The sequence below is a fragment of the Acanthochromis polyacanthus genome, chromosome 11 (genome assembly GCF_021347895.1).
Source record: "Acanthochromis polyacanthus isolate Apoly-LR-REF ecotype Palm Island chromosome 11, KAUST_Apoly_ChrSc, whole genome shotgun sequence".
Taxonomy (NCBI): domain Eukaryota; kingdom Metazoa; phylum Chordata; class Actinopteri; family Pomacentridae; genus Acanthochromis; species Acanthochromis polyacanthus.
The window spans coordinates 22573859-22601807 of NC_067123.1; the positions used below are offsets into that span (position 1 = coordinate 22573859).

The 27949-nt window shown below is 41.1% G+C and overlaps 1 protein-coding gene across 1 annotated transcript; it reads left to right on the top strand.

Annotated features, from left to right (window-relative positions):
- fndc5b (fibronectin type III domain containing 5b) lies at window positions 1–27674 on the top strand. Its single transcript, XM_022208856.2, has 6 exons — window positions 1–125; window positions 5001–5119; window positions 8058–8256; window positions 13083–13172; window positions 18080–18272; window positions 19977–27674. Exons 1-5 carry the CDS (start codon window positions 47–49, stop codon window positions 18217–18219), a joined length of 627 nt encoding a protein of 208 aa, XP_022064548.1. The 5' UTR covers window positions 1–46; the 3' UTR covers window positions 18220–18272; window positions 19977–27674.
- Window positions 27675–27949: the final 275 nt, after the last annotated feature.

Sequence of the window (27949 nt, forward strand, 5' to 3'; positions counted from 1 at the left end):
AAATGGGCCGCGCACGATGTGAAGGCTCGCTAGAAGAAGCAGGAGGATGGCGAAACCAGGCTTGTCTGCGGCGGTGCTGCTGCTGCTCCTGCTGGGCTTCCTCTCACTGTCCTCCGTTCATGCCGGTGAGTTTCCCCCCCTCCCACAGGTTGATGAGCCACCAGACACATGCTGCCCTTCAGTGTTACTGTGTTTGGACCGCAGCTGTCTCATGTGAATGCATTTGGCATGTTGTTTTATCAAAGCGCATCCTCTCCTTTTGGGAAGCACCTGACAGGACGCATGGATGTGCTTGCATGCGCGTCAACATTTACATCAGCGAGGTGGAAACAATGAGCTTTGTAATGTCAAAAATGGCTCTCACACTGAATCAGGACTTGGACTTTCACCTCAGTTTGGGAAACCTTTCTAGAAATGAACCAGTCTCTTGTTGCCTCCAGGAAGTTCTGGATTTTTGTAGGAGGAAACACCAAAATGTGTGCTTAATTTAAGCAAATAAGATTATAAAACTCCACCAAAGACTAAAGGAGCATCAGAGCTGAGGCCATTAGTTGATTAATTGAGCAGCTGGTGGATTTTTCCTTGTTCCAGCTTCTCAAATATGAGCATCTGCCACTTTTCTTTGTCGTATACGATGTTCGTCAGCCAAAACAAGACATATGCAAACATAATTTCTCTGCTGGAAAATAGTGGTTGGCATTTTTCCCTCTTTCCTGGCATTTTTTAATTCATAGATTTCCTCACTTAGTTGGGGAAATAGTCTTTATTTGCAGCCGGGCTCCAGCATCCATCAGGGTCCCGAAGGCATATGAAATGAAAGTGAGTTATTCTCTTTCAAAGCCCCTACATACACCACAGCTCTAATCACCATATATCATGCATGTTGGAGATAGCAGGTGCCTCATCTATCGTTCATAATATTGCATATTTTTAACCTGCAGCGGCTTATGTTCAAGAAAAACATTCATCTCAGACGTAAGATCTCGGTTAGGCTACGGTGCGTCCTGATGATAAGCTGAGAGATGACAGATAGTCCTTTGAAAAGCCCAAATCTTGGCGATAGGATCATGTGGGATTAATCTCAGCCTCTAGAGTTTTCATATTTGGCTTCCTGAGGCTGGAGATGAATGTAGTTTTAAGAGGGAATTTTGTTATTCTGCAGCCAGCGTTTGGTTCTCTGAGAGCAGACGACTTAAGAATGGATGGGAATCCCTCTCTGCTATTGCATTGTTTCTGTGTGTCTGTGTAAGCGCTGGAAGACAAACAGTAAGAAAGCAGTTAGCCAAACGGGGAGTCATTGCAATGGATCACGCACATACTTGAGAACACACTCACACATCCGCTCTGCATCCACAAACACACAGTGCTTGTGAGCCACTGGCAGAGTTCTGTCACCCACTAAAAAATATGAATCCCACCAACTCTATGAGACACTCTAGTTTTTTTTTTTGTGTGTGTGCTGTATTCCGATGATTGTGTTAGCATTGAACAGATGACAAGCGAGGCAGAGAGAGAAAAAGAGAGTACATCTTCTTCCTGTAATGCCATTATTTGGCTCTCTGAACAAGTCTCGGGCTGAGGGTTCAATATTTGCTGAGGTGCAATGAGACATTCTAATTTGCAAAAAGTGACCGACAGCAGTTTCTGCAGGTAATCTGGCAGGTAAACAGAGAGAGGAAAGAACACTGTGGCATTATGGGATCACACAGACACACAGCATTAATGTGGTAGCATTAAAAATGTTTAAAGTATAGATGAATAAGGCTACACATGAACAGTGTTGGACAGGCTGCATGGAAAGCAGTTACGCTGCATTAAATGAAGGTTCGCTGCACTGCTGTCACCTCCATAGAAATGTAGCTAGCTAGTAGCTGTTGACAAGCTGCAAGGTGTTTACAGGCCACACAAGAGATTGATATGTGATGTCACTTTCAATTGGCTTCTGTTAGACAAGCATGTCCGTGCATGGTGGTGGCATTATGTTCGCAACATGAGCGGCAAAGTTGCAAAACAGCCGAGTGTGGCGAGCTGCATTGTTGCCAAGCTGCTGTTGAAGTGTTAAAGCGTTCATGGACAGCGTTAATGTTGTGGTTAAATAATACTGAGGACTACCTAAGAGCAGCAAGAATACTTTTTTTTCTTCCATTTTTCAGACAGAATGGGCCAGGTGAAACAAACAGTGAACAAAACCAGTAGTGGGTGGCACTTCATCGCTCAATGCGAGTGCTGAAAAGGTTAAAGTTAGCTCAATTTCAGTTGTTAGCAAGTGTCAGGTGCCTGTTTGTATCTTCATATGGCCAGTTGTTCTTGCACCTGTAGCCTGAGCACACCAGTAGTTTTCTTTCAGACTATATTGAAAGCTCTGCTGTGCTTGTTGCTTCAGAGATGCCAAGAAAATACATCTTGTGTGGACGTTTCTACACTACTTAGATGAAAGTACTTTGCCACTGAAAAGCTGTGTGCCGTGTTGGTGCAGTGGTCGGCTCTGTCGCCTCACAGCAGGAGGTTTCTGAGTTCATATGCTTCAGCTCTGAGTGCTGGTCGGCTGAGGCCTATCTGTGTGGAACTTGAATGTGCTCCTTGTGCCTGCTTGGTGTTGTCTGAGAGTCCCGGCTTCCTTCTGTGTGTCCAGCCTAAAGAGATGCATGGTAGGTTGAATGGTGGTTCTAAATTGGCCGTAGGTTAGTGTGAGCGTACATGTTGTCCACCTCTCACTCAAGGTCATCTGTGAAAGAAGCCTCGACAGGAATAAGTGGGTATAGGATGGATACTAAAAGCTGTTTCATTCATAAAACAGCGCTGTTATCGCCGCATTACTCAGAAAGGTAGCAAAATTAGCCACACTGCTTCTTGTAGTGGCGCTACTGCTGAACACTTCACACTGCTGTGTACATGCTCAGACGGTCTCTTTTTATATGAAATCTGAAATATCATTCAAACAAAGAACAAAAGTCAATATCAATTTATGACTACCACAATCACAGACGTCCACTGTCATGCTGAGTCTTATTGGCTTTCAGTTAACTGGGTAATTCTTTTCTTTAGTCTTGTCTCTGCTGACACAAGATGAGTGAAACGGCATGCTATGCTGAAATGAACAGGCCATGACACATTCAAATACTGGAGTATTTTGGATTCAACATCAAACTTTCTATCTGTCTTAAAAAGAACAGATTGAATTTGTTTTGAAGGTATAAGACAAAAGTAAGACACAAACAATAAAACAACCCCAAAGTTAAAGCCACTCACTTGAAGCAGTTGAGGCACTGCAATGTACTTTAAGGTAAAACATCCAGGTTGCATCTTATTCTTTCAAACTTTTGTACTAGCAGTGTAGACTAGGTAGCTGATGTTACTGACAGACGTTGTTGACTTTCTGCTATTTCTCGACATGGGCTTCTGTTACTTTACAGTGTAAGCTTTCATAAATTCTAAGGGTTCACGTGCCATCTGTTAAACAAGCTATGGGCCAATAGTAGACTGTCCAGGGGCCCACATACTACCTGTAAGTAAACTGTGGGTCCAAAGTGGGCCTTAATTAAGTGTACTGGGCTGTTTGTGTCCATCTAACACTATGCCTGCCATTTTGGGCTTTGTATGGGTTGCGCACATGACCATCGTTTCATGACAGATGTGTGCCTCCCGTGGACCGCCCATTTAGGACCCAATTTTCAGACCTCAGTGGCCCCACATGAGACCCAAACAGGGATGCATAATGGGTAACATCATCCTAATAGCCACTTGCTGCTATTTGCTGCTATTTTGCTCCAGTTGCTTTAAACCCAAAGTGTTTTGGCCACTTGGGGCAGCAGAAACAATCTCAGTATATTGTCACCTTAAGTTGAAACATTCATTTGCTGCTCAGTGTTCCACCATGTTCATTTGCAGGTTGCTAATTTATGCCAGTAGTTGCAGGGCAGAAAACCAAAACAAGCAGCTGAAACGTGCTTTGCTCCATAGAGCTGTTAGTTGACTGCAGAGATGAGTGAAAATGTGAAGTGTTCATTGCTCCAAGTCAGTCTTTTTTACCACACAAGTGGCCCACATGAGCCATTATTAACATACCAATCTTGATTATAGCTGCTGTAAGACACTTGGAGGTAAAACAGCAATGTTGACTCTGCTGTGGAAAGTTATGCAATATGTACATTTTCCCTTTCAGACTGGTGGAATAATGGTTTTGTTTGGGGAGACTTTAGGAAACAACTAAATAAAATACAGCTGAGTTTGCTCATCTGTTATAATTATAGCACAGAATAGATAAATGCACATTTTAGTGGTCGTCCTGTATGTGTGTGTGTGACTGCACAGGAGCAGTCGTGTGTGTGTTCCAGTACAATGTCAAGGTCTGACTCTGACGTGGCTTTTACAACTAAGGCTCATGGGAAATACAGCTCTGACTGTGATCATAGCAGACCTTGAGTTGCACAAACACACACACTTTCCCTGTAAGTCCTCACCCCACACACACACACACACACACACATCCCACTTTGTGCTCACTTTGCAGTTAAGAAATGAAAAAAGTTCAGCAGGACTGTAATTTAATCCATCACAGTTAATTCTGGGATGTGGTTTATAGCACAAACATCAATTGTCAGGATGACAGAGGAAATATATCCTCATGAGTCACGCTTTAATGAGATGTGTGCCTGGGAGAAAGAAGAAAGAAGAAGGTAAAGATGGGAGAATATGTGTGTGAGAAAGAGAGAAACACCAAAACAAAGACAGATGAGAAAAGGTGGCTTTTCAAGGGAAACACCAAGAGGCCTGTGCATGGTTAATTAGGCCTGGTATTAATGACAAGAGAAAGATTAATTTGTGGGAGGTGAAGAGAAAATCTCAGGGAAGAGCATCAAGAGAACACGGAGGGGGGAAGACGTGTGCTCTGGTCGACACTGTGGCATCTATTGTATCTATTACACGGTGTAAAGATAGAATATTTATGACCTGTCTCTTGTAATTTGTTTCCTCTGGCTGTACATGTGCGTGTGTGTCAGACACCTTGCTGTCAGCTCCGCTTAATGTGACCATCAGAGAGCTCGAGGTCAACTCTGCCGTGGTGACGTGGGAAATCTTGGAGGGAGACCCCGTCATCGGATTCGCCATCACCCAACAGGTACCTTTGTGTGTTTTGTGTCCTACAGTAAAAGGCAATTGGACTTTTTGGTTGTTGAACATGCTTCACCTCTCATCCAAGAAGCTTCCTCAGTTCTGAGTGGCTTGTGGGGAGTTCCAGGTATTAAAAACCATTATGTATATGCCGTGAAGTGTGAATAGCTGTGAAACTGCCTCTGGAGGGATCTCAGGGCTGCATTATAAGTAGTTGACAAGTGGTGTCGTGCACCCCCTCCTCCTTTCAGAGATGGCTATTCCAGTTTAACACAGATGGCTTCTTTTATTTCTCTCTTAAACTATCTATGTTTTCAGAATGTGAATGTGTGCTATTCTCAAAGCAGTCTGTCTCATCTTACAGAGTCAAGATTCTTGTCTTAAGTAGCTGCTCTCCTGTGTTTGCCATGCACGTTTGGGGGTTTTGTATAGTCCCCCTTAAATATAGGTCTGTTCTGTCCTCAATGCATTGGACTGCATACATAGTGTTGTTCACCTTGTGTTTGGATGTTTAAACAGTTTTTGTCTCAGAGTGTTGCTGGGTCTGAAGTGCAGTGGTGGTTTGTGTTTCTCAGCCACAGTAGTTCCTTCTATCCACATCTTTTTGCTGACCCAATAAAGTCCCATTTGAGATTGGTATTGGTCTCTCTGTGTGTGTAGGTTTATAGTAAATAGTGAGGCTTAGGCTGTGTGATTTCTGTGTGGCAATAAATACCAAGATTTTCCCATCAGTCAGATAGAACTGAGGAAGAAGTTGGATGAAAAATGAAACTTTTTCAAGACTGAAAAAGGGAACAACCAATAACATCCATGAATCCGCTTAAAATCACAAAAATGATGTTCGTTATTGGCGCTTATCCACTATCACCTACTCGGTTCGACTCGACTCCGCTCAGTTTTCCATTACAATTGAGTACCACCTCATCGTGGGTGAAGTCGACATAGCATGGCGGCCCGGAAGTCCCTTAGCGTCATTTGTGTGCGACACAAATGTAACACAACAAAGGACATCGAGGCAATGGTATACCTGCTGCTCGGTCTATTAAAATAAATACATTTTGCCAAGTTCCATGAGGAACAATACACACCATCATTGCTGCCAGTTTTGTTTTTAAAAATGACCGGTTTGGGTTTTTTGAAGGAGTCACTTTCGTATGTCGTCACTCCCTGTCCAATCAGTGGACTGCACTCTGTAAACGTCACATTATCAGCTTGACTCAGCTCGCTTGGAACCCCAGTCGAATAGGTGCTAAAATAGTACCTGGTACCACTTATTATGTCCTAATAGAAAACCTTACAAACTGAGTAGAGTCGAGCTGAGTAGGTGCTAGTGGAAAAGCGCTATATGGCTCCAGGACTTGCCTGAGAATTACCAGGTTTTTAACTTTGCTTCATTGATGATTGTTTGTACATCGAGTACATTGCAAACAGAAGCACCTGTACTAAATAAATGCATTGTCAGACTTTGAAACCACTGATGTCCATAAAATATACAAAAAGCCCTAGAAAAAGCTTTGATTAGTTCATACAACTGTCATCGATACACTTTCAGATGCTTTTCTAATCTGCATTTAGTCTCCATGAAGTTTTTAAGGTTTAATAAATTCCCTTCTTTAATTGCCTGGTAAATAAAAGTTCCCCTGAGGAGCCTGACTCTTAATCTAACAGGAAACCAATTGACCTGAGCAAGCAGCCTTAGCTGGATAATAATGTACATTTCTAGCAGAGTATACATGGCCAGAGAGCCACTCTCTTTTTTTTAGGCTTAATTACATTGTAGAAAAAAGCCCAGGAGGCTTTATTGCAGCTTTTTTCCCAACTGTTAACCAAGAGAGACGTGCATGCATTTGCACCATATCGACCTTAACCAGACAAATTGGACTTTTCCTCCATAAAGCAGCATTGAATTCAAGATTCAAGAGTTGTTAATTGTCACATTTAGTATATGCAGTAAATGCTAAGTAACTGTTCACAAGGCTATGCAATAACAGTAAGACATTAGAAAGAAAAGAAGTTTGAAAAATAGTAGAAATTTTTGACAAAAATCACAATGATAACTGGAAAAGCACTCAGAGTGCACAGTACTCTGCCAAGGCTGCTCATTCCCTCATGTGGCATTGTCAAAAATGCAGCATTTGTTTTAGAAATACATTTGTATATTACTTATTGATGATCAGAGATCATGGCAACATAGAATGTGGCCATCTAATATAGATGTACCCACAAGCAAAATGGCCTTGCGCTGAGCACAGGCGTGTGTTATGCATTAACGTATACCGAATTGCACGAACTAAATATGTGGCGACACCGATACACTCCCACAATTTAATCAATTGTTCCTTGTATCACTTCGGATGAATAAGTCCCGATAAGTCCGCAGTGGCATAGGATCGCAGTCATGTGATCGTCAGCAAGCAGCTGATGTAGTGTTCGTTTGTAGTCATAGTTACAGTGACGCCGTGCCGCTACTAATAACATTGATACAGAAATATTCAACAAACCCGTAGATCCAGACTATAAGCTGCATCACTGTCAAAATCTAATCACTTGATCCTTGTGTCATTTCTGACCTTCGGTGAGAATTTCATCCAAATTCATTGGTTCGTTTTTGAGTAATGTTGCTCACAGACAGACAGACAGACAAACGTACGCCGATCATCACATAACTCTGCTATTCCTTGGTGGAGTAATAAAGCATGCATTCGGGGAACTTTTGCTAACAAGAAGGAAAATACCGCCATGAGGGAGCAGAGTGAAGCTAAACCTGTGGTTTTCGTGTAAGTGATACCGCAGATGATACTTTAAGCCAGTAGTATGTTGAAATATCAACATTTTTGGGGCTAGAGTTTTATTCTTGGTGTGTTGGGGGGAAAACAAATGACATGTACAATCAACATCTGCTACGATGCTGATCTTTTGCTTCTCTGTTTCGTGTGCGGCCACAGAAGAAGGATGTACGAATGTTGAGGTTCATCCAGGAGGTGAACACCACCACGCGCTCCTGTGCACTTTGGGACCTGGATGAGGACACCGAGTACATCGTCCACGTTCAGAGCATTAGCATGGGAGGAAGCAGCCCCCCCAGTCAGCCCGTGCTATTCAGAACGCCTAAAGAGTCAGAGAAGATGGCATCCAAGAGTCCTGGTGAGGCAGAATCACACACTATTTTGATTATGAACACAAATGAATATAAACATTTTTTTCTTTTACTAACTATGAAAGACACTGGAGCACATGCTGCAGTTATTCTCCCCTATTTCTCTCTTTGCTCACATACAGTAGATCTCATTAATGCAAACTACTATGATCAGGATTTCTCTCGGTTCTATGTGCACATTTATATGCGCAAAAACCCTTTACGTTATGCATATATCTGACATGTTTCAATGAAAAGCATAATCAAAAGCCAATCACCTTCGGTACGAGTTTTTACTCATGCTGCACACACGTCAAACATACATGTATAAGCAGATAATTAAAATTTAATACATACAAGAACGTATAGATGTTAGTGAAACCCTACAGCAACTGAGTCAATCATGCATTAATGTAGTGATGCTCAGAGGAGGGAAACAAACATTCATGTATTTCCCTTGCTGACACGCACATGTGCAGATTCACAAAGGCATCTATGCATGTCTGTACAGGCAAACATAGATTTTAGCAGTTTCTAAGCACAGACAATAACACAGCAGAGGAGTAATGTTTTGTTTATGCTTCACCAGGACAAAGAAAATGGTTATTTGACAGTTTAATACAAATAAAAAACACAAATTGCCATCTTTGTGAGAAACCCTCCCACCTCCCCATACCATTTGTATTGTTCTCACTCTCAAACGCAGAGCGTTGCTGTTATCTGGGGCGACTTGCAGTACTTCCAATTTTATCGTGTCCGACCCAGTTACAGTGCCAAAAGCAGCTGCTTCAGAGGGACACGGCAAATGCTAAACGTTCATCAACAGCAGGGTGATAAGAGAGGAAACAGGAGACATTAGGGAGCAATGCAGGCCCTGGAAACTTCACGGTGTGGGAGCTTGAGGGTCCTGTGAGGGGGAAGTGTGTTGAAGAGTGATATATGTACAATGGAGAATTGCCTGTCTTAAATCATTTAGTTTCTTCTGCAGCAACAATCTGGGGATTTTTCACGGGTACATCAAGAGATATTTTTGTGATTATGGGCAAAACTTTCACTTGAAATTTTTAGTATTTTTTGAACAACTGTGTCTTGATTTCAGACATGTAGACAAAAGCAGAGTCATCACTTTTCGTCCGCAGTGACCCATTTCGCTTTCAGAAATGACCACTTCTACAGACAGATTTTTTTCCCCTGCAGCTAGCTGGCTAGTTTAGTTATTGATGGCTATGTTCAGTGGCTTCCAGGTGATGCATTTAAATTGAAGTCCATGTAAAAATGGTCTTGTACCTGCATGACAGCTGATGTAAAGCAAAGCATAAGGTTTAGGTTTGTGTTGATGTCCATCAGTTAAAAATTTTGCATATATGCAATGGACTCTATCATGCAGATATAATATAGTCAATGCTTTAGTACATTTTAAAAACCGACTGACTAACCAGAGCGCCCCAGCTTATTTTTAAATATTATGAATAACCAATTTTACTGTGGCATTTACGCCCACAAAGAAATATCGGCAATTAATGGCATTGTGTACCTTAATATTGAAAGTAAAGCTCAGTAATAACTGTAGATAACGCAATAAGCCAGATATGCAGCTTTTGTAGCAGTGAAAACACAGAAGGAAAATATACATCCTTTAAAGTCTGAAAATGGCTCAAATCACTCTTAATACAACTTGTTGGACAGAACTTTGATATGAAGCGAAATCCATAGCCTGACAGGCATGTTGTGCCCTGTTAAAGTTGATATGCCACAGTTGGACAATCATTGTTTTGAGACTGAGAGGACGGTTGCTAATTGACAGATTAATGCAGTGATTCATAATCAGTTCATGAAATTCTGGTGTCTACTCTGTGCAGGAGGAATTCTCTTAGTAACAGTAAGCGATTTACGTGTACATCTGGCTTGGATTTAATGGAAGTTGAGGATTAGTACAAGCAGGGGAAACTGATCCAAAAGTGAAAACAACCCTTTTCACAAATTCGGTACCATCAACAGAGAAGAACAGATTGTTCTAACACACTGTTCTATGCACATTTGATTGTTAGATGCACAAATGTTTCCACGGTGATGAAGATTTAACACTAAAATTTGGAGCCATCTCCTAATTGTGGCTCCTGTGCAAAGAAAATCAAGGTTTTAGCTCTTGGTGCTGATCCAAGTTTTTGTGTGTTGCAGTACGTGTCAGGTCATGTGACGCAGGCGTTTAGTGGAACAATTTGTCTTGATGATGAGGGACTCTGACTTTGATGGAAGTTCCCTGTGTGCAAATTGTGTGTGTTGGTGGAAGCATTCATTAGCTGTCCTGATTAAATCTCACAGCCCTTATTGCTCTCCTCCCCTTCTAAGCAGGTATTAATCAGCCCGACATGATTTGGTATTTGTAGACACAACACAACACAACGCGCAGCCTGTCTGTGTTTCCATCAGTGTGTCTGTTTATCTTTCTTTCTGTCTGACTGCAGCTCATATGAAAACACAGTAAAAATATTACAGGCGATCTGAATGCACTGACGTCTCTGTAATGTGGTAAAATCTTTAGTTGAGGTGTAATGTTTTTATGTCGGTTATTACATTATACAGGGAGCTGAAAATCCCAGGTTTTCTCAGTCAATCTGTTACAGCAGTAAAATATTACAAAGCCTCCTCACTGTCGGGAACGTTCCAACCTTTAATTCATCTCTGACAGTCTGCTGAGCGCCGTGTTGCTCTGCAGCAGCAGGCTGCTTCACAGTTGCATTCATTCGCATCCAGTATGGAAGATTCCCATTGAAACCACAGCTTGCTGTTCTTCTCAGTACAGCTGCAGTAGAGTCTTTAGCTTAATGAAACACACTGCTATCTACTATCAATCCCAATTATGACCACATACTAGTACAGACATGAGAGGAGTAATATAATAGTAGCAATTTAACATTAGCAAAAAGTCGTAGAAATTAAATATTTTGGAATATAATTTCTAAATTGTAGATAAAAATGCTGTTTATTGGAGTTTGTTTGTAGACTTAGATTTGAGTCAAGGGTAGATAAAGATGTGATAATTTGATGAAAGCCTGATTGAAGCTACTTTCAAATTGCTTTGTAGATTGCTGCTAAGTTTGCTTAATTTCTGCACTGCCACCACACACAAAAGTTCTGAGTCACAGACTGAAAGCAAATTGCTGTATTTGACAAACAAGTAGCATGACTGTAAAATAAGTCCAGTTCTTGCAATTTACACTCACTGGCTGAAATTTTGCTTAGTTTTCTTAAGAAATTTCAGGTTGTTCATGATGTTTGTAAAAAGATAATTAGTACTTTTTTGTACTAAAACAAATGTTGGCATTGTGGTTATTTACAGGTTATTATGCTGTCATTTTATTGGTCTGGTCCATTTGACATCAAATTGGGCTGAATGTGGATCCTGAACTAAAATGAGTCTGATCTAGATGTTCACCTTAATAACATGTACCTGAATATACAAAAAGTGATATAATGTATACGTCTCCACATGCTCGATGCCTGGTCCTTATGGTACCTACTCTTGCCAGGAGGTTGTCTTCAAGTCCACAGTAGGACTTTACATCCATCAAGCAATCTTCTGGTCTGCTGGTGTCTCTTGACCTCATCTCGCAAAACTTCACATCTACGGTGCCAGAGGTCTACCTTCACTACAGAAACATGTAACATATAACGAAGAATTACAAAATTATTAGAGTTAAACCTTACTCCTCTATCTAGCCTGAGGCCTCAGTTTTAGCTCAGAGGGATCACCATGGCAACAAGAGACGTGAGAGCCGGCCTGACCAGAGAAGTATTGACAGCATCTTCTCATCCAGACAAACAAAGCGATGTCCTGAAGAGACCAGACTTCCCTCTTCAAAGAGATCTACATGTATTGACCTTATTTCAAAATAAAAGCAGACCATCAGCTTGTAGAGTTAGCATCAGATGCACAGGGCTGGTGGTGTATGTGAGAGCTGCTATAAAGTTTAGTATTCATTATTCTTCAGTCATTTGAAAGGCAAGTCAGAAGATTCCCCTCGAGTAGGCCAGTCATAATAAATGTGTCAGTTGTCCATAAAACATTGATTTGATAGCCTGTTTAATAAATTAATATTCTATTTTCCCTTTATTACTTCTAAATGTAATGACGAAATTAAATGCAACACTATGATCAGGAGAGTGTTATAGTGCTGTGTTTTACCTCATTCTTCATTAAGGTTTTAATTTCTGCAAATAAAAACATATAGTAATGTGTATCTTTTAAAAAACAGTGCATTTCAGCCAGTGTGCGTCCTGTGAGGACATTCACATCACCTCAAGATGCAAGCAGAGACAAAGCAGTGACAGTGGTATCTTTATTCTGGTTTTTAAGCCCTTTCGATAATGTGCTGAGCCAGGGGAAGCGTGCCTCGGCTGGAGCAGGCCCGCAGTTTGACCAGGGGGGGATGTGGGAGGCAGCACAAGTCCTGTTGGCAACAGTGAGGTTGTAGTCCGGACTGTGTTCAAACCTTTAACCCTGTGATTGGTGTTATGCTGCAGCTGCCAGAGTGCTATCAGCAAGAGAAACACAGTGAGGGATTGGGTAGGGATCCAGCTCTGTCTGTCTCTGCGGACCTCTGCTCTCACTTAGCTTTAATTACGCTGGCCAGAGTGGAGAATTTACACCAGTCGGCCTCTCTTTTCTCCTGTCACCCTGTTTGATTCTTTTATCTTTCCCTGCAGAGCTTCAGAGTGATGGCAATTTCACAGTTGCTCTCAGGGACAATGAATCGCAGTGTCCTCAGCGGCATTTTGTTGATTCTGTATGTGTGTGTGTGTGTGTGTGTGTGTGTGTGTGTTCTCTCTCCAGACGAGGTGATGATGGAGGAGGTCGGTCAGGCTGCCCAGCTGAGGGCCGGAGAACTCATCATCATTGTAGTGGTGCTCATCATGTGGGCAGGTAATATTCCTCTTCAGCAACGCACATTTATCACTGCAGACCTTATAGGAATCCACAGTCTTTGGGGCAAATCAGCTCCTGGTCTGAGTTCCTAATAAGAGACAAACACACTGGCAGCGGTGTTGGTCTCTCTGCAATGAGCATTGTGTTCCCTGCAGGACTTTCAGGAGGATGTAAAGACGGCCAGTGTGCATTTTGGATGATCACAACACAGCAGATCCAGCGTTCACTTGTGTACACTCATTAGCAAATGAAAATAAACTGCACCAGGGGCAAGCTGCTGGTACAGTAGCATGTTTCTTAAAATGGACGGAACTGTGTGTTAGGAAAGAAAATAAAAATGTGTTTCTTATTTTTGAATTTATCAAGCTTAGCAAAAAATTTTGAACATTATTATCCCCAAACTGAAATTTGTCTGGCAGGCAGGCAAAACACTGATTTCACATGAGATACATAAATTAAATGAAAGCATTCTGGATCAAAGTGAAGGCTGTTGGAGTGTGTGGTTTGATTTTTTAACTCTATGAAGTCGTGCAAACGGAAAACGTGTTATCTTCCCACAATCAGTAATACAGCTATTAGAAATGCAGCATTTTGAATATGGAATTAAACCAGCTGTTGTTTTGTGTGTTTCCATATGTTTTACACGTTATTTATAGTGAGGGCATTGTGCCTTGTCGAAAGTGTGACACTCCAAACTAATACCAGACTTTTAGAGATCTTAGGCTTTGCTCAAACTGCAGGGAAATTAGATTTTTAGAAAGCCTGTCTGCATGGGTTTTGTGGTAGATTCCCTCCAGCTTTGCCTGCACTGGCGCATAGCCCTAAAGTGACAATTTAGTTTCGATGTCTGTCCATTTTGCTGGCCATATAGCACTCCTCTAAAAGGAGCAGGAGCACTTCAGCGACTCTGGATATGACATTTCCATTGTGCGTCATGTTTGGAATCTAATTTGAGCATCCAGACTGTCTGGACTGAAGTTAATCTTTCACTATGTAAGGTGGTTCGGATCAAATTTGCAAGAATCTAATTTCATGTGGGTTTTTTTTATTTTTGCTGTTCAGACTTCCTACATTAAATTTGGATTCATCTGGATATACTGAAAAACTAATTTAGCAGTTGCTGACAGAAATGTAAAATAACTACAGGTCAGCCTAATGGTAGCTGGGCGTCACCAAAGTTTTTAGAATACATCATCATGGACACCATGAATATCTAAAAAAAAACAAGCTCCAGTCCAGAAGTAAATGAAAACTGAAGTGTCAACGAACACTAAGGATGGTGCGATTCATTCTCTGAGGACCATGAATGTCCTTCATGATTATCTGTCGAACAGTTTTTGAGGTAGCTGAACCTAACACTCATTATAAACCAACCTCAGGTATGCATTCTTGCACAGTTGCCGCCTGAAGTCTGTTGGATTTGCATTGCATCAGTGAAGTGCCTGCTTTCCTCCCATAAACTCCAAAAACAACTGACAGCTTTTAGTTATACTTTTTACCAGTTGCAGAAACTCTGACTCACACATTATAATGAGAGCACACAGTATGCACATCATGCAGAAACAATCCCGCCTTTTCTTCCTGGTCAGATCTTTTAGACAGAAGCTGCTGCTCAGTAACAGAGGACTTTCTGTCAAAATGTGCTTTTACATCAAAGTTTACCTGTGTGCAGATGGAAACATTCTGTGAACTGCTTTCTTTTCAAAAATTTGTCCACATTCAACATAAACAGAGAGCGTCCAATTGCAAGATCTCCTTTTCATCATCACATACTTATCGACCCATCTACGCAGACGAGTAAGACTGCTTGTTATTTAGGTTTCCTAGTCATTAACTTCATGATGCAGTTACCCCCTTTGTGCATCTCAGTGCTGTTTTACAGCACACTGCTATAAATATTCCCTCCTATCCAGCTTCAGCAAGTGTAATGAGATACAAACAAGGCCCAAATACTGTATACGGTATATACAGTGCACTAACAGTAAGAGGCCTCGATCTCCCTCGCCAATTACCCATGAGAGGATGAGAGGCTGGGGGGAGAAACAGGGGGAGATTCAAAGAGAGCTGGAGAGAGAGCAGTGAGGGAAAAAGAGTGAAAAACTGAGCCGATCGTGTCTCGAGAAGAGGCAAAAGGAGGACAGGATGGTGGGAAAAAAAACTGAATGTGAAAGAGGCGAATTGTGTTTTTCAGCTTTTAATTGGGCCTGTGGGGTAAGCTGGGGGATATCGCAGCGAGATATCCCATCTTGCCCTTTGGTAGTGCAGTGATCAGATGAGCAGAGGCTGACACAAGCAGAACAGTCCAGGCTGAAGCCCGTTCGAGCCCAGATTCAAAACTCCGTGCGCTCCGCCACCGTCATGAATTATTCTCTTTCTCCGTGCTTGTTCTCTATCTGCCTTCACATCTGTAACTCCTCTGCCATGTGTTTAATCTCTGTGACTGAAAGGCAAGATATCTCTACATCAGGTTCCTATCTCCATCTGCTCATTTCACACCGTTCATGTCTCCGGTTCTCTCAGTTCAGTTTTATCGGCTGTATTGACACGTCAGGAGCACGTATCATCACCTCGACCAGCTGTTAAAAGAAATGAGTACCTTTGTATCAGTATTTCAGTGTGTTTAAGCCTAGAAAGGGGAAAATCAATATAATTAAATATTTAAGAATATGGATCACAATTAAACATCACAGAATGGTAGCTTTAATTGCTTCCCTTTTTTTCAAATCTGGTCAGGTCAAGTCAAGTCGCAGGTAGTCATATCAAACTTATAAAACAGCAGACGTTAGGGCAAAGTAATATCCGATAGAGAAATAAGATTGTTACAGATTTACTTAAGATCCTACAGTAATATTTATTATATAAATTTACCTGACTGTCTTTAATTAAGGGTCTTTTTCTTAATTTTTATATTAAGTATAAAATCCTACTATAATACATGGAATTCAAATTTACCTGACTGATTTAGATACTATGGTTAAGACTAGGGCTGGATCCGAATATTGGAATATCCAGTTGTGACGATGGTATCCGAATATTAATTTTGGGATCCAAATACTATCAGCTTAATACAGAAATGTGTCTGGTCTCTATAACTCATTTCCTCATTCATGATAACTGTCAAGGGCATCCATTTTTCGTTCAAAAGTTTGAGGTCACCCAGGCAATTTCATGTTTTCCATGAAAACTCACACTTTTATTCATGTGCTAACATAATGTTACAAGGGTTTTCTAATCATCACTTATCCTTTCAACACCATGAGATAACACAATGTAGCATTAGAACACAGGAGTGATGGTTGCTGGAAATGTTCCTCTGAACCCTTATGGAGATATTCCATTAAAAATCAGCCGTTTCCTGCTAGAATAGTCATTTACAACATTAACAATGTCCAGACTGTATTTCTAATTAATTTAACATTATCTTAATTGAACAAAAAAGCTTTTCTTTCAAGAATAAGAACATTTGTCAGTGACCCAAGCTTTTGAAGGGTAATGTAATTCATTACACAAACTTACCTAACTAACTTAAAAGCTAGTGTTTAGACCCTACTAAATTATACTTAGAAAGTCAACAAATCCCAACATTGCCTTAAAGCAAGCACTCTGCCAACAGTTCCGTAGACCTCCTGCAGAACCAGGCTCTGGGAGGGCGGCCATCTGCCTCCACTGGTTTGTGTGAGGGTGAAGGGGAGAGCAAAAAGGACAGAAGAGACAAGCAAACAGACAACAAACAAGAGAGCATAAACACTCCACAGATTGGAGGGATCAGTAACAGATCAGACTCATGCAGCTCCAGAGGCAGAAACACCTGCAGAGAAGAACAAGGAGACAGAGAACAAAGCACAAACTACATAAATGAGAATAATGCAATTTCAGAATACTTAAACTGTAACTTGAATGCAAAATTTCTGATGCCAAACAATTCCAATCCAAGGCAGTTTTTCTCAGCTTTTTTGCCACTATTCAAAGCTGAGTTCATTCTTGATCTTTGAAAGAGAAGCTGACCAAACAGTCTCCACTTACGGTCCACTTGCATGCATATTCTTGAGCTTTCAACTGTATCACAAATAATGACAGAGAATCAAGACAGAGTTTAGAAACAATGCCAACCGAATGTTGGTTTTGAAACCTCTCAGGTTCTGGAGCTGTCTCCATTGAGGTTCATTTTAGTTTTGCCTCAGTTTCCCAGTTTGCCTTTTTTGCCTCCTCAACAATGGGGCTGTTTTCCTTTTGCCTGGCAGAGTTTACATAGTTCCATTGCCAGTAGCAACTAGGGGAAACTAAACCACTATGCTCTTCCTGTTTAAGTTGCTTTGCACTGTAGATGCGTTTTGTTTGTGTTGTTAGTCAAGCCAAATTTTCTCAGGTGATTTTGTGCTCGGGGCCAGACAGAACTGCATGGTAAAAATGAGGCTTACAGGGAATCAGTCTAGCTGCCGATGGCATTACTGTTCTATAACCAGTACACAGTGCAATCAACATTTACTTCATAATCATTAAAGCAGCTCGTCTGTTGCCATTTGAAATTATTTGAAATGGCTCAAAATACAATAACGGCCAATGCAAAAGCTATTAAAGTTGCTCTTTGGTCACTGATTTAACCCAAGTTACGTGTTTAAATGTTTTTTTACATGAAAATAAAGATGGAAATGATGTTGACTGCTTATTTTACTTATACTTTAGTACTGCTACTATATCTCCCATCATGTACAAAACATCATATGGACATATTAACAAAGTAAAAAAAAAAAAAAGGTATTTGCATTGAAGACAATCTTTAATAACACGTCCATAATCGACCCATACGTGATGCGACATGTTCTGAAAAAAAATTCGGGGTTGCCGCTCCAATAACTGATCTTGACGATTCCAACAAATAGTCACCGTGTCTTTTCGTGTCTCAGGGGTGATCGCCCTGTTTTGTCGCCAGTATGACATCATCAAAGACAACGAGCCCAACAACAACAAGGACAAAGCCAAGAACTCCTCAGAGTGCAGTACTCCTGAGCACCCACAGGGGGGGTTACTGCGCAGCAACGTCTAAGACCAGCCCTGCACCGCCTTCTGCAATAACCAACTCCTCAAACCTCAGGACAGGTGAGGAACACGTCCTCCTTACCGACTAGCACCTGCAAAATGCTCTCGTCCTAGATCACACCTCACAGAAATACCTCTTTTGTTCTATTTTTAATTCTCTGCTTCTTTCTTTGTTCCGTTTTCTTGCTGTTCTGCAACAGCTTAAATTAGGTAAGCATATCATCATGAATTAAGATGGGTTTCACCACGCTTTTCATGTTCTTGAACTAATCTGACGTTTAAGTGACTCTTTGCTTATTTATTTATTTATTTGCAACTGGCCGCTTGCTGAACCCCTCCTCTGAGTAGTGACTGTCCAATCGTAGCTGAAACCATAACGAAGCATGGCAGGCCTGTCAAGCTTGGGATTTCTCAACATACTGTGCACTTGCCTGCGGCTATAGTTAGAAAGATGCTTCATAATTTGAAAGCTTAGACGGCGGTGTCTTGATTTAGCTTCACCAAATCTAAAAATACAAGAAAAGTGTAATGAATACACTGCATTTTTTCTTCTGCGGCACAAGCTGTAAGTTGATAACCAACTTACTGTCTAATATGGTAATCTAGTGTAACCTTTGAAGCCCATTGCCATTCTTTCTGTGTGTTGTGGGGCTGCTGGTTGAAAGACGATGTGAATTTAGGGTCATGTTGACATGTCTTCCATGTACTGCGTGGATCATCTGCTATTGAGTTTGCAAACTTTTTGTTTGCATGAAGTTAAACCTCAGTCTGATAGCTGTACCTCCTGTATATGACTTCTTATCTCAACATGAGTCAGCAGAAGACTTTGGTAAGTCAGCTGCAGATAGAGTTTTCAGGCAATTTACTGATTAATTAGCGACTAGAACTGATAAAATCTGCTAGTTGTCATTTCAGTCACATCATTTAGTCATTTCAGCTGACAAAATCAACATTTCCTGGATAACAGAGGCTGCTTTTGTCTGCCACTGTCGTAAATCAGGAACCCATTATTTCAACAGTTAATATGAATTTTGAGTCAGTTATCACTGTAAACTGCAAGTTTTCACAGTGTTGAAATGGAAAGCTTGATAAATGTAGCAACAGTAGCTATGGACGACAGGGTTTGGTGATTTTGGAACAAGAGAAAAAACGTGCAAATAACACAAAACAAATGCTTTCATGACTGTAGAGTTTTGCCTTTTTGCTTTCTGTCCTAACCTACAACTGTATATAAAAGATGGGCGTACCCATCATGATGTTACACATTGGTTTGTGGCTAATGTTTTGAAGCCTCGAGTTTGGAATTTGGCCTTTGTCATCTTGCTCTTTTGAAACCAGACGCAACAAACAAGGGAAGAATCTGATAATATGTATAATAGTGACCTGTCAATCGCAAGACAGCCCTGCCCTAAAAGATACTGTACTTTATCTTGTATTTTTCCTTTAAATGGGACCATGCATTACAAAATTAGCATCATGCGGTTGTCACAAAGGTTCGAAATTAGTGATTGAGACCATAGCTTCAGTGGCAAAATGTTTACTGAGGCAACATATCGTGGAAAAAGTAGGGTTCATTACTAAAATACGTCTATATAATTAGAATTCATTTACATACAGAGGAGTCGCCCCCTGCTGGCTGCTGAATGCAGGTGCAAGGGGCTTCCACATTGGCTTCACTTTTCAGACCCTGAGACTTTGTCTATCTTTTATATACAGTCAGTGGTCTTTGTCTGTCTTGAAGTGCAATTATGCTTTTTCTTTCAGACCCTGAGACCAACAGAAAGCCATGCTCAGAAAATGAACTGAAGAACAGATAAATCATTACAGACACTCTTCTTGACACAATGGAGAACTCTACAAATACAAGACACAAACCTGAACTTGTGAAATCAAAGCCTGCAAAGTGTCAAACAGGAAGCAGCAGAGGATAAAACTGCATTCACTTTTGTTGTGACCAAAAACTGGACTGTAGCCAACTTGCAGCCAATACAGACACAAAGACATGAAATGGCTGTCGATCGATTTCTTCTTGACGAGAACTGCTTGATTCATACGTTATGGTTACTGCTCATCAGCGGCATCGAATCCCGGGAGAGGATCATCAAACACGAATGTCAACTTCAGGTTTGTGTAAATGTTCGGAGCTGGCAGAAGGGAAGGCTGCCACACAAGGATCGCTGGTCCAAGTACCAGCCAGCACACAGCAACACAAGTTAAGCTCTGTTTTAAACTAAAGACTTTCTCTTTTTCTATCTGTCCATCTGCCATTACCTCCTTTCTGTCTTTATTACAGCCCTCTGTGTAGCAGCTCATCTCTCTCCCTGTCTTTCTGTGTCAGTGTCTCTCTAATAAGCACATTGCTGTTTGGTGCTCCTCCTGTTGTGATTGCCTGAGCCCTTACAATCCCAGTCTCGATTACAATATGATTTTATTGTTGGGTCAGAAGTATTGCACATTGGGTTTTGTCTCCTGCATTTCTCTCTCTCACTCACTCTTTCTTTGTCATCAGTTAAATGATGAAATCTGTTTTTCTCTCTCCTCTCTGAACTGCTACGCAAACTCCTTTGAAAGGTTAATATGAAATCTGGCACATTTTTTACAGCACCCCCCATATTTGATTCCCATGAGTTGGGTAACAGTGATTAATACGATCACGATTCAAGCAAAGTTTAAGGATTAACCAGGCAATCTCATCCAAATCGAGCGAATGTAAAAATTTGTTCTTTTAAAATCCAGAGGTTAAAATCAATCAATATTTTTGGAAGAATGGTGTAGCTGAGAAGTAGCAGATTTAGGTTCATATTGAGGTTTAGTCTTCAGCGCTGCATATTCAGCACCATATGCTGTCTGTGGTCTGCAGCAGGATGTGCAGGGAATAAGGATGGTGATAGGCAGGGCACCATTCCTAATGAAATGTATACAGTGGGCAAAGTTTGGCTGAGTTTCTAGGCTGGTTTGGCTTTAGACCAGCGGGGATGCCAGGAAGTAGAAGCCCAGAAATGATGAAGTCAGCTCTGTGGCTGAAACCTGTTTTTACATGCGGTCCCTCTTTGCAGCTATCATTAAGATACGAATATGTGACATGATGCTAGAATGGAATGGAGGGAAAATAACGCATAAAATCCAGATGTAAACCACTATGAAAGCTTACATGAAGATATAGGATACAGACATTCTAATGGATGAGATTCTTTTCTTTTCAGTCAAGTTTTCACTTTTCAAATGTGGAACAAGCAAACCGTAAATTTGCACCACTGAAACATGTGCCCTGAAACATACAGTAAATATTACCAAAGCTAACTAAAATGTGATCTAATATTCGTTAACCTCTTTGGATGAGGGGTGAAGAGATTCTTGATGAGGCAGATTGTCATCTATCTTTCCTGGCATTGCCTTTAGGCTGGTAAAAGGCTGACACGGTTCCAGTCGTCTCGTAAGCACGGGGTTGCAGGATTTACATACTGCCTTGTTTTTTTTTTTGGGTGCTGTGTCACAGATTAACGCTTTGCGATCTCAATAGTGAAATGTTTTCACAGAAGACTTGGCTGGCATCTACTTCCAGACAACCACAACTTCTTCTCTAGTCTCATGGTTTCACTTTCTTGGGGTGTTTGTGAAGATGCAATTTACCCGCCTCCAACTCGACGTCTTCTGTTGATTCCACTTCTGTGTGTCTCCTGATCCACAATGAAATCTGACAGTCTGAAAAAGTACTCAAATTCAAATTTATTCCAAGCCTCTAACAACCAAAAGAGGTCTTTCTATATTTCAGGTGTGTTATCAGTTGCCCTTTAGGCTTGTGTAATATTAGTCAAGCTGCCCATGTGAGACATTATATATAAGAGTGACTAACTGATTATATAAATTGTTTCTTTCAAAAAATCCATGACAAAACAAAAGTCAGCGATTGAATTAATCTTACTAACAAATGTTGTTTGCGTAGCCGAAGCCTGTGATATGCATCTTATTCCTCTGTGCAGCAGAGCTTCATTGTTATTTAAAAGCTGTTATTAATACTTCATTGAGCCACATTGTCGCGCTGGGTGACATATTCTTACATTACAGCCAACATGGGCACTATCATTTCTACCGAGTCACTTCCTCAGGATACCGATGCTGTATAAACTCATCAAATGTGTATTAATCCGCAGCTGAAAATAGTCCCCATCAAATCTGTTAAAAACTACACTACCCAGCTGTTTTAGGAAATTACACACCATTTTTAAAAAAAGGAGATATGTGGGTGCCATTTTTTAAAGGTTTGTGTCATCAGCAGGAACAGATGGACAGCAAATGAGCGCTTCTGGGTGACTAGGAAACAGATTGTTGGTTTTAGTCTTTTCTTGGGATTTGTTAACAAAAAGAAGCTGTAGAATAATGAGCCTAATTCCCAAACAAAGAAACAAATGGATAGATTATTTAAAATGAGGAAAATCACCCTACTGTGCATATGCTTCCCACTTATTCAGTTACAACTTCATCGAGGGTTTATGTGAGGGGGTGAACGACCATATCGGCATCATCCAACTAAAGATAACGCTTCATGTTTTTTCCTTCTTTGGGGCTTCCTGTTCAATTACGTTGAGATATCCACATAGTTGCAAATATATAGTACCCCAACTGATACTGACGCTCATCAGTTGAGTTCACTCAAGGAGTCTGACAGAAAAATGCTGCGAAGCTGAACTCAGCAGAGTTTCACCCTTATTAGAGATAATGAGTGAATGTCTGAATGGCTCTGTGGTTGAGATGACTGTTAATCGGCTGCACATACACACTCCTGCTGAATCTAAACACAGCCCTGCGCATTTAAACTGCCCTGTGCTGAGAGAGACGGCCATTACGCTCCCATCTCAATCATCAGTTCTGTGAATACGCCTCACCCTCACCCTCACCCTGCCATCCATTTTTCCCCCTCTCCTTCCTTTATCAGCTGTCCTATTTGCTCCTCTGTCTCCAGCCACCCTCATCCACCTTCATTCTCCCATTTATGACTTCAACCTCAGTTTCTATCCCTCTGTCGCAATGCTCTCTTCCTCATATATCACTCCAACCTTCCTCGTTTCTCCCCTTCACCGGTCTTGTCCTCACTTCTCTTCCTTCCCCAGCTTCCCTATCCCCTGATTCTCATTACATCCACTCGCAGACTCCCGTTAGCCGTCTTCTCCCTCTCTGCATCAGCTCTCTTATTCGGCCCCGGCCCACTGCCTATCCCTCGCTCGTCTACTCATTTATCACCTTTTCGTCTCAGACTGCTGGGATGGACATTTTACCTGGTAAACAAGTAGGGGAAAAATAGACGAGAGGGAGGAGGTGGAAGAGAGAATCAATGAAAGAGGATAGGGAGAGATAAGATGGGTCAGGAAAAAGCAGCACCTTTTACACCATTAATGTGACATATAGTGTTGAAGTGGAGTCAGTCGGCAATACTTAGTATTTTTAAATCTTGCCAGCTTTTGCAAGCCTAAAAAAACAAGTGCAAGAGTATAAGGAACAAACTAAAGCGTGTTTATCTGCTCTAATGTAAGTGTCAGATGTTGACATATCTGACTCTAAGCTTGTTCCAGACCAGCACATCAACTGTGTTGTCTTTTCCCACTGAGGGGATAGCATCAGAGTTTAGGCTTTTGTTCGGAGCTCTGTTCTTCACTTTATTGGATTTGGGGAAGCAACACAAGCTAATAGAAGCTGGTGCAGTGGGATAGTGCCAAACACATCAGTTAGTTCTTATCCTAAAAGCCTTTTTGTCCTGTGAAAACATGAACAAGTATGCAAGCTACACAGCCAAACAAAGTTAGGTTTAAAAGGGGAAACAGTACAGTCTTCCATCTTGCTTATTAATACGAATATAACTGGACTAACAAGCTTTAGACTTCAACACTAGAACAGTGTTTCTTTATCTAATGTCCTCTACCTGGATCATGAACTTTTTGTTAAAAACTTTCAGGATAAACCTACAACATGATATCATGTATGCACTCATCACCTGCATGTAGTATTAAAGACAGAGTTTAACAGCACATGGAGCTGAGCTTGGTTTAATTAACTTCACAGCTTAAGCTGATATAATCTGACAGCAACAGATATCAGTTTATCAATCACAGTCAACAGACCCCAGCTGGAAATAGAGATAATTTTAAGAATTTAAAATGATGATCTCTCACACTTTTATTGCAGTCTGCATAAGGATAGTGCAAAAAAAATGTGAACACTTTAGGTTTAGCAAATTAGCAAGTTAAATTGCTTAATATTGAAAATGGAAAAAAAAAAATCACCAAAAATAGCCTCACTCCCCCCCTTGTGTTTTAATTTCTCATCATGTGACATACAGGTGTACTACAGGTCGCAGGCTTTAAACAGTGCTTTTACTTATTCTTTAATGTAGGATGAAGGGAAAAAATCTCCAGATTCATTCACATGGCAGTCTCTCAAAAGACAAACGGATGCAAAACGTGCACAAAGGAGAGGCTTAAAGAACAACTGTATAATGAAGTGTCTCTAATGTTGTTTTGTCTAATAGCTCAAGCTGAGCGTAGAAAGAAATTATCTGAGGCGGAGAATACCAAATAAAGTGTTTTCCAAAGCAGACAGAGACAGAAACAGCAGACCTGTAATTCCTCTGAAGCAAATGATACTTGAGGCGGTGACAGAAGTGGGGCACCATGACCAGCACCAGCAGAATTAAAGAGCAAGAATGTCCGACAAAGTAGACGGCGTGAAAGCGAATGTCAGACTTTTCCCAAAGGGAGCGTAGCTGGTGGCGACTGAGGGAGCCTGTTAGAAGCTGGAGTTAGACTGATTGTTGCTGCTCCGTCTGCACAGGTGGACCAGCTGAAAGCCGGGAAAGGATCTAGTCAGCAGGTTGGGAAGTATTTTTAAATCGCTCTTATTCTCTGGCTTGTTTTTAGTCCTCTATTGTGAAGAAGAGAACAGGCCAAGGAACAGACTCTTATTGTGCAGATGTAGTCATGAAAACTCTAAATTAACATACAGGTCTACATTTGCATCTACGCCTTTGTCTTGATTATTTATAGCACTCATTTAAAGTCGGCCGCTTTTGTTTTCAAGTTCTCCCTGAAAGTCCACACTTTGGTAGATGTGCTTTGCCATCAAAACCAGTCTGATGTGAGGGAGGCTAGCAGTCTGCCTTTGCTTCTGAAGTGTGAATCACCACATGCATCCCTGATTTGGATTAACAGTCGATCAATTAGATCTCTATCGGTGGGATTAGCACAGAGGACATCACCTGCTTAGCCAGCAAGCTAGACCTGGGAAAAATGGCAACAGAAAAACAGCAACAGAAAACAGGCCTGAGACTGACACAATTTCACAAGCTGTTGCAAGTCAACCTGCAGAAATAACTTCTAAATTGGTGTATTTTTCCAAAGCTGGTGCAACATGTCAGGCTGACTGCTCCTAGCTACTGCTACAGTGGCTTCCACTTGAATTGAATGTGACACTGCCGGACAGATGCACTACTCAGTACTGATTGGTTTGGACAATAAAAGACAATATGTTCTGCATAATATCACTAGAACCAAATCTCTGAATCTGCTTTTTCAGTTCGATGATCACACCAACGCTAACCATTTGAGCAACTCATTTGTTTTGAAGATGATCTTTTCATTATTGGGAGTTTTATTTCAGTTGGACTTTGCCTGTTGACTTAAATTACTGCTATCTTAATTAGCAGCTGAATCCTTTCAAGTCTTTGGAAATCAAAATAGCTGTACTTTCTTTTGTGACCGATCAAAGGAAGCAAAAATGTTGTTCTTGCCACACACACGACAACTGAACTTTATAGTTAAACTGGCTGCTTGGAGGCAGACATCATGGGCATCACTGAGCGTTAATCTTAAGTAGAGGTTGATGAAAGTACAGATGTGCTTAGTGACTGTGATACTACTGAGCCTGAAGTAGTAATTTTCCTGTACTGGTGGAATCTAAGCATACACACGCACACACTTAAACACTCAGTCATCCAACCAAGTCCATTCTCCGACTGGCTGCAGTCCAAACTGACACATTGAGGGAAGCAGCAGAAGGCAGGTCTGGCCCAGATAGCTCAGTCTCTGTCTATCTGAGGCTGCAGGAGGCGACTGAACAGCTGCTCAAGGTGAACATCCAATGAGGCATGTGCAAATACGGAGTCTGAGACTAGGAGAGAGACCTAAAGACAGACAGAGGAGGAGAGAGAGAGACACACACACACACACACACACACACACACACACACACACACACACACACACACACACACACACACACACACACACACACACACACACACACACACACACACACACACACGGGGGGAAGATGAGTCAGAGAATCAGAGGGAATCAAATTGTGAGTGACAGACACACAGGGGCAGAGAGTATCATTGCATCCGGTGGGGTTTGCAGTGGTAAAGCTACACATTCATTCCAGTCATGATGAGGTGTTTGAAAGTTAACAGGGAGGTCTGTTGGCCGTGGCATGAAGTGAATCTGGATATTTACAAAATGCATTCCAGTAAAAGAAGGACGAAAGGTTGCATCATGGAGGATCTGGACAAATAATTTCTTATCAGTCATCCATCATTTCTCCACATAGAGAGTTTGGTAGCGAATAATATTATGCAGCCGGAGACTTTTATTAGGTGCTTGCTCCCTCTTACGGCATCTCCAAAGTAAGATGTTTATATGAATGTTTTAAGCCCTCAGTACTGATACAACTGTGTGATTTAAGTCTGATTAACATGAGAAATGTCCCAGTAGTGCAATTAGTCCCGATACAACACCACAAGCTTCTCAGTAACCCCAGCCTTAAACTAAACTCCTGCTCGTCATGTTCCAGTGGAAGCCTGTGATACGGCTGAAATGGTCCCGTTCCCAACTGGTCTGCCTGTACTGTAGAGGACTGGGTGAGGGAGAACCTTGAGTATCAACCTAGGGCCCTACATAGAGTAGTAAAGAACAGGGCCGTTTACTTATGGTATATATTTGTACTTTATGTCAAAGCAAATAACCAAGAAGCATGGATTTACAGCAGAATAATGGAGTCAGTGTTTTATGTACGATCACGACGTCTGTGTTGAACCATTTTGATGTTCATGGGATAAAACCTGTTCATGAGGGCTAGCATGACTCTGCTATTGTTCACATCATGGTGTATACACTACTAGTTGAAAGTTTGAACACACCTTCTCATTCAACGGTTTTTTATTTGATTATTTTCTACATTGCAAATGAATACTGAAGACATCAAAACCGTAAAAGAATACATACAGAGTTATATTGTAAACAAAAAAAGTGTGAATCTTGAGTATTAATCTCCACTGCAGAAAATAATACAAATGAATAAACATTGAATGAGAAGTGTCCAAACTTTTGGCTGGCAGTGCATATATACTATTTCTATGAAAATATAAATGTCTAATTATGTATTAACACACAAAAGAAATAAAATATTTTCAATGCACCATTCATGTGTCTTCTTGTATGTGTGAAATCATACTAGTCAAGGTAAAAATAAAATAAAATATGTTGATTAAATCAGAAATGAAATTTGCTGCTTCCAGCCTTGTTTTATTGTTAGTGTAAATTGAATATCCATTGAGAAAGTAATCTCATGTCAAGGCCAATTTAGCTGCTGTTCTGCAGCTTTTGATCATATCACAAGAACTTTATCAGCAGGTTGAGTTCGTCCAGTTGTCTCACACATTTTTGTCCTTTTTTTGCGAACACTTAAGGACT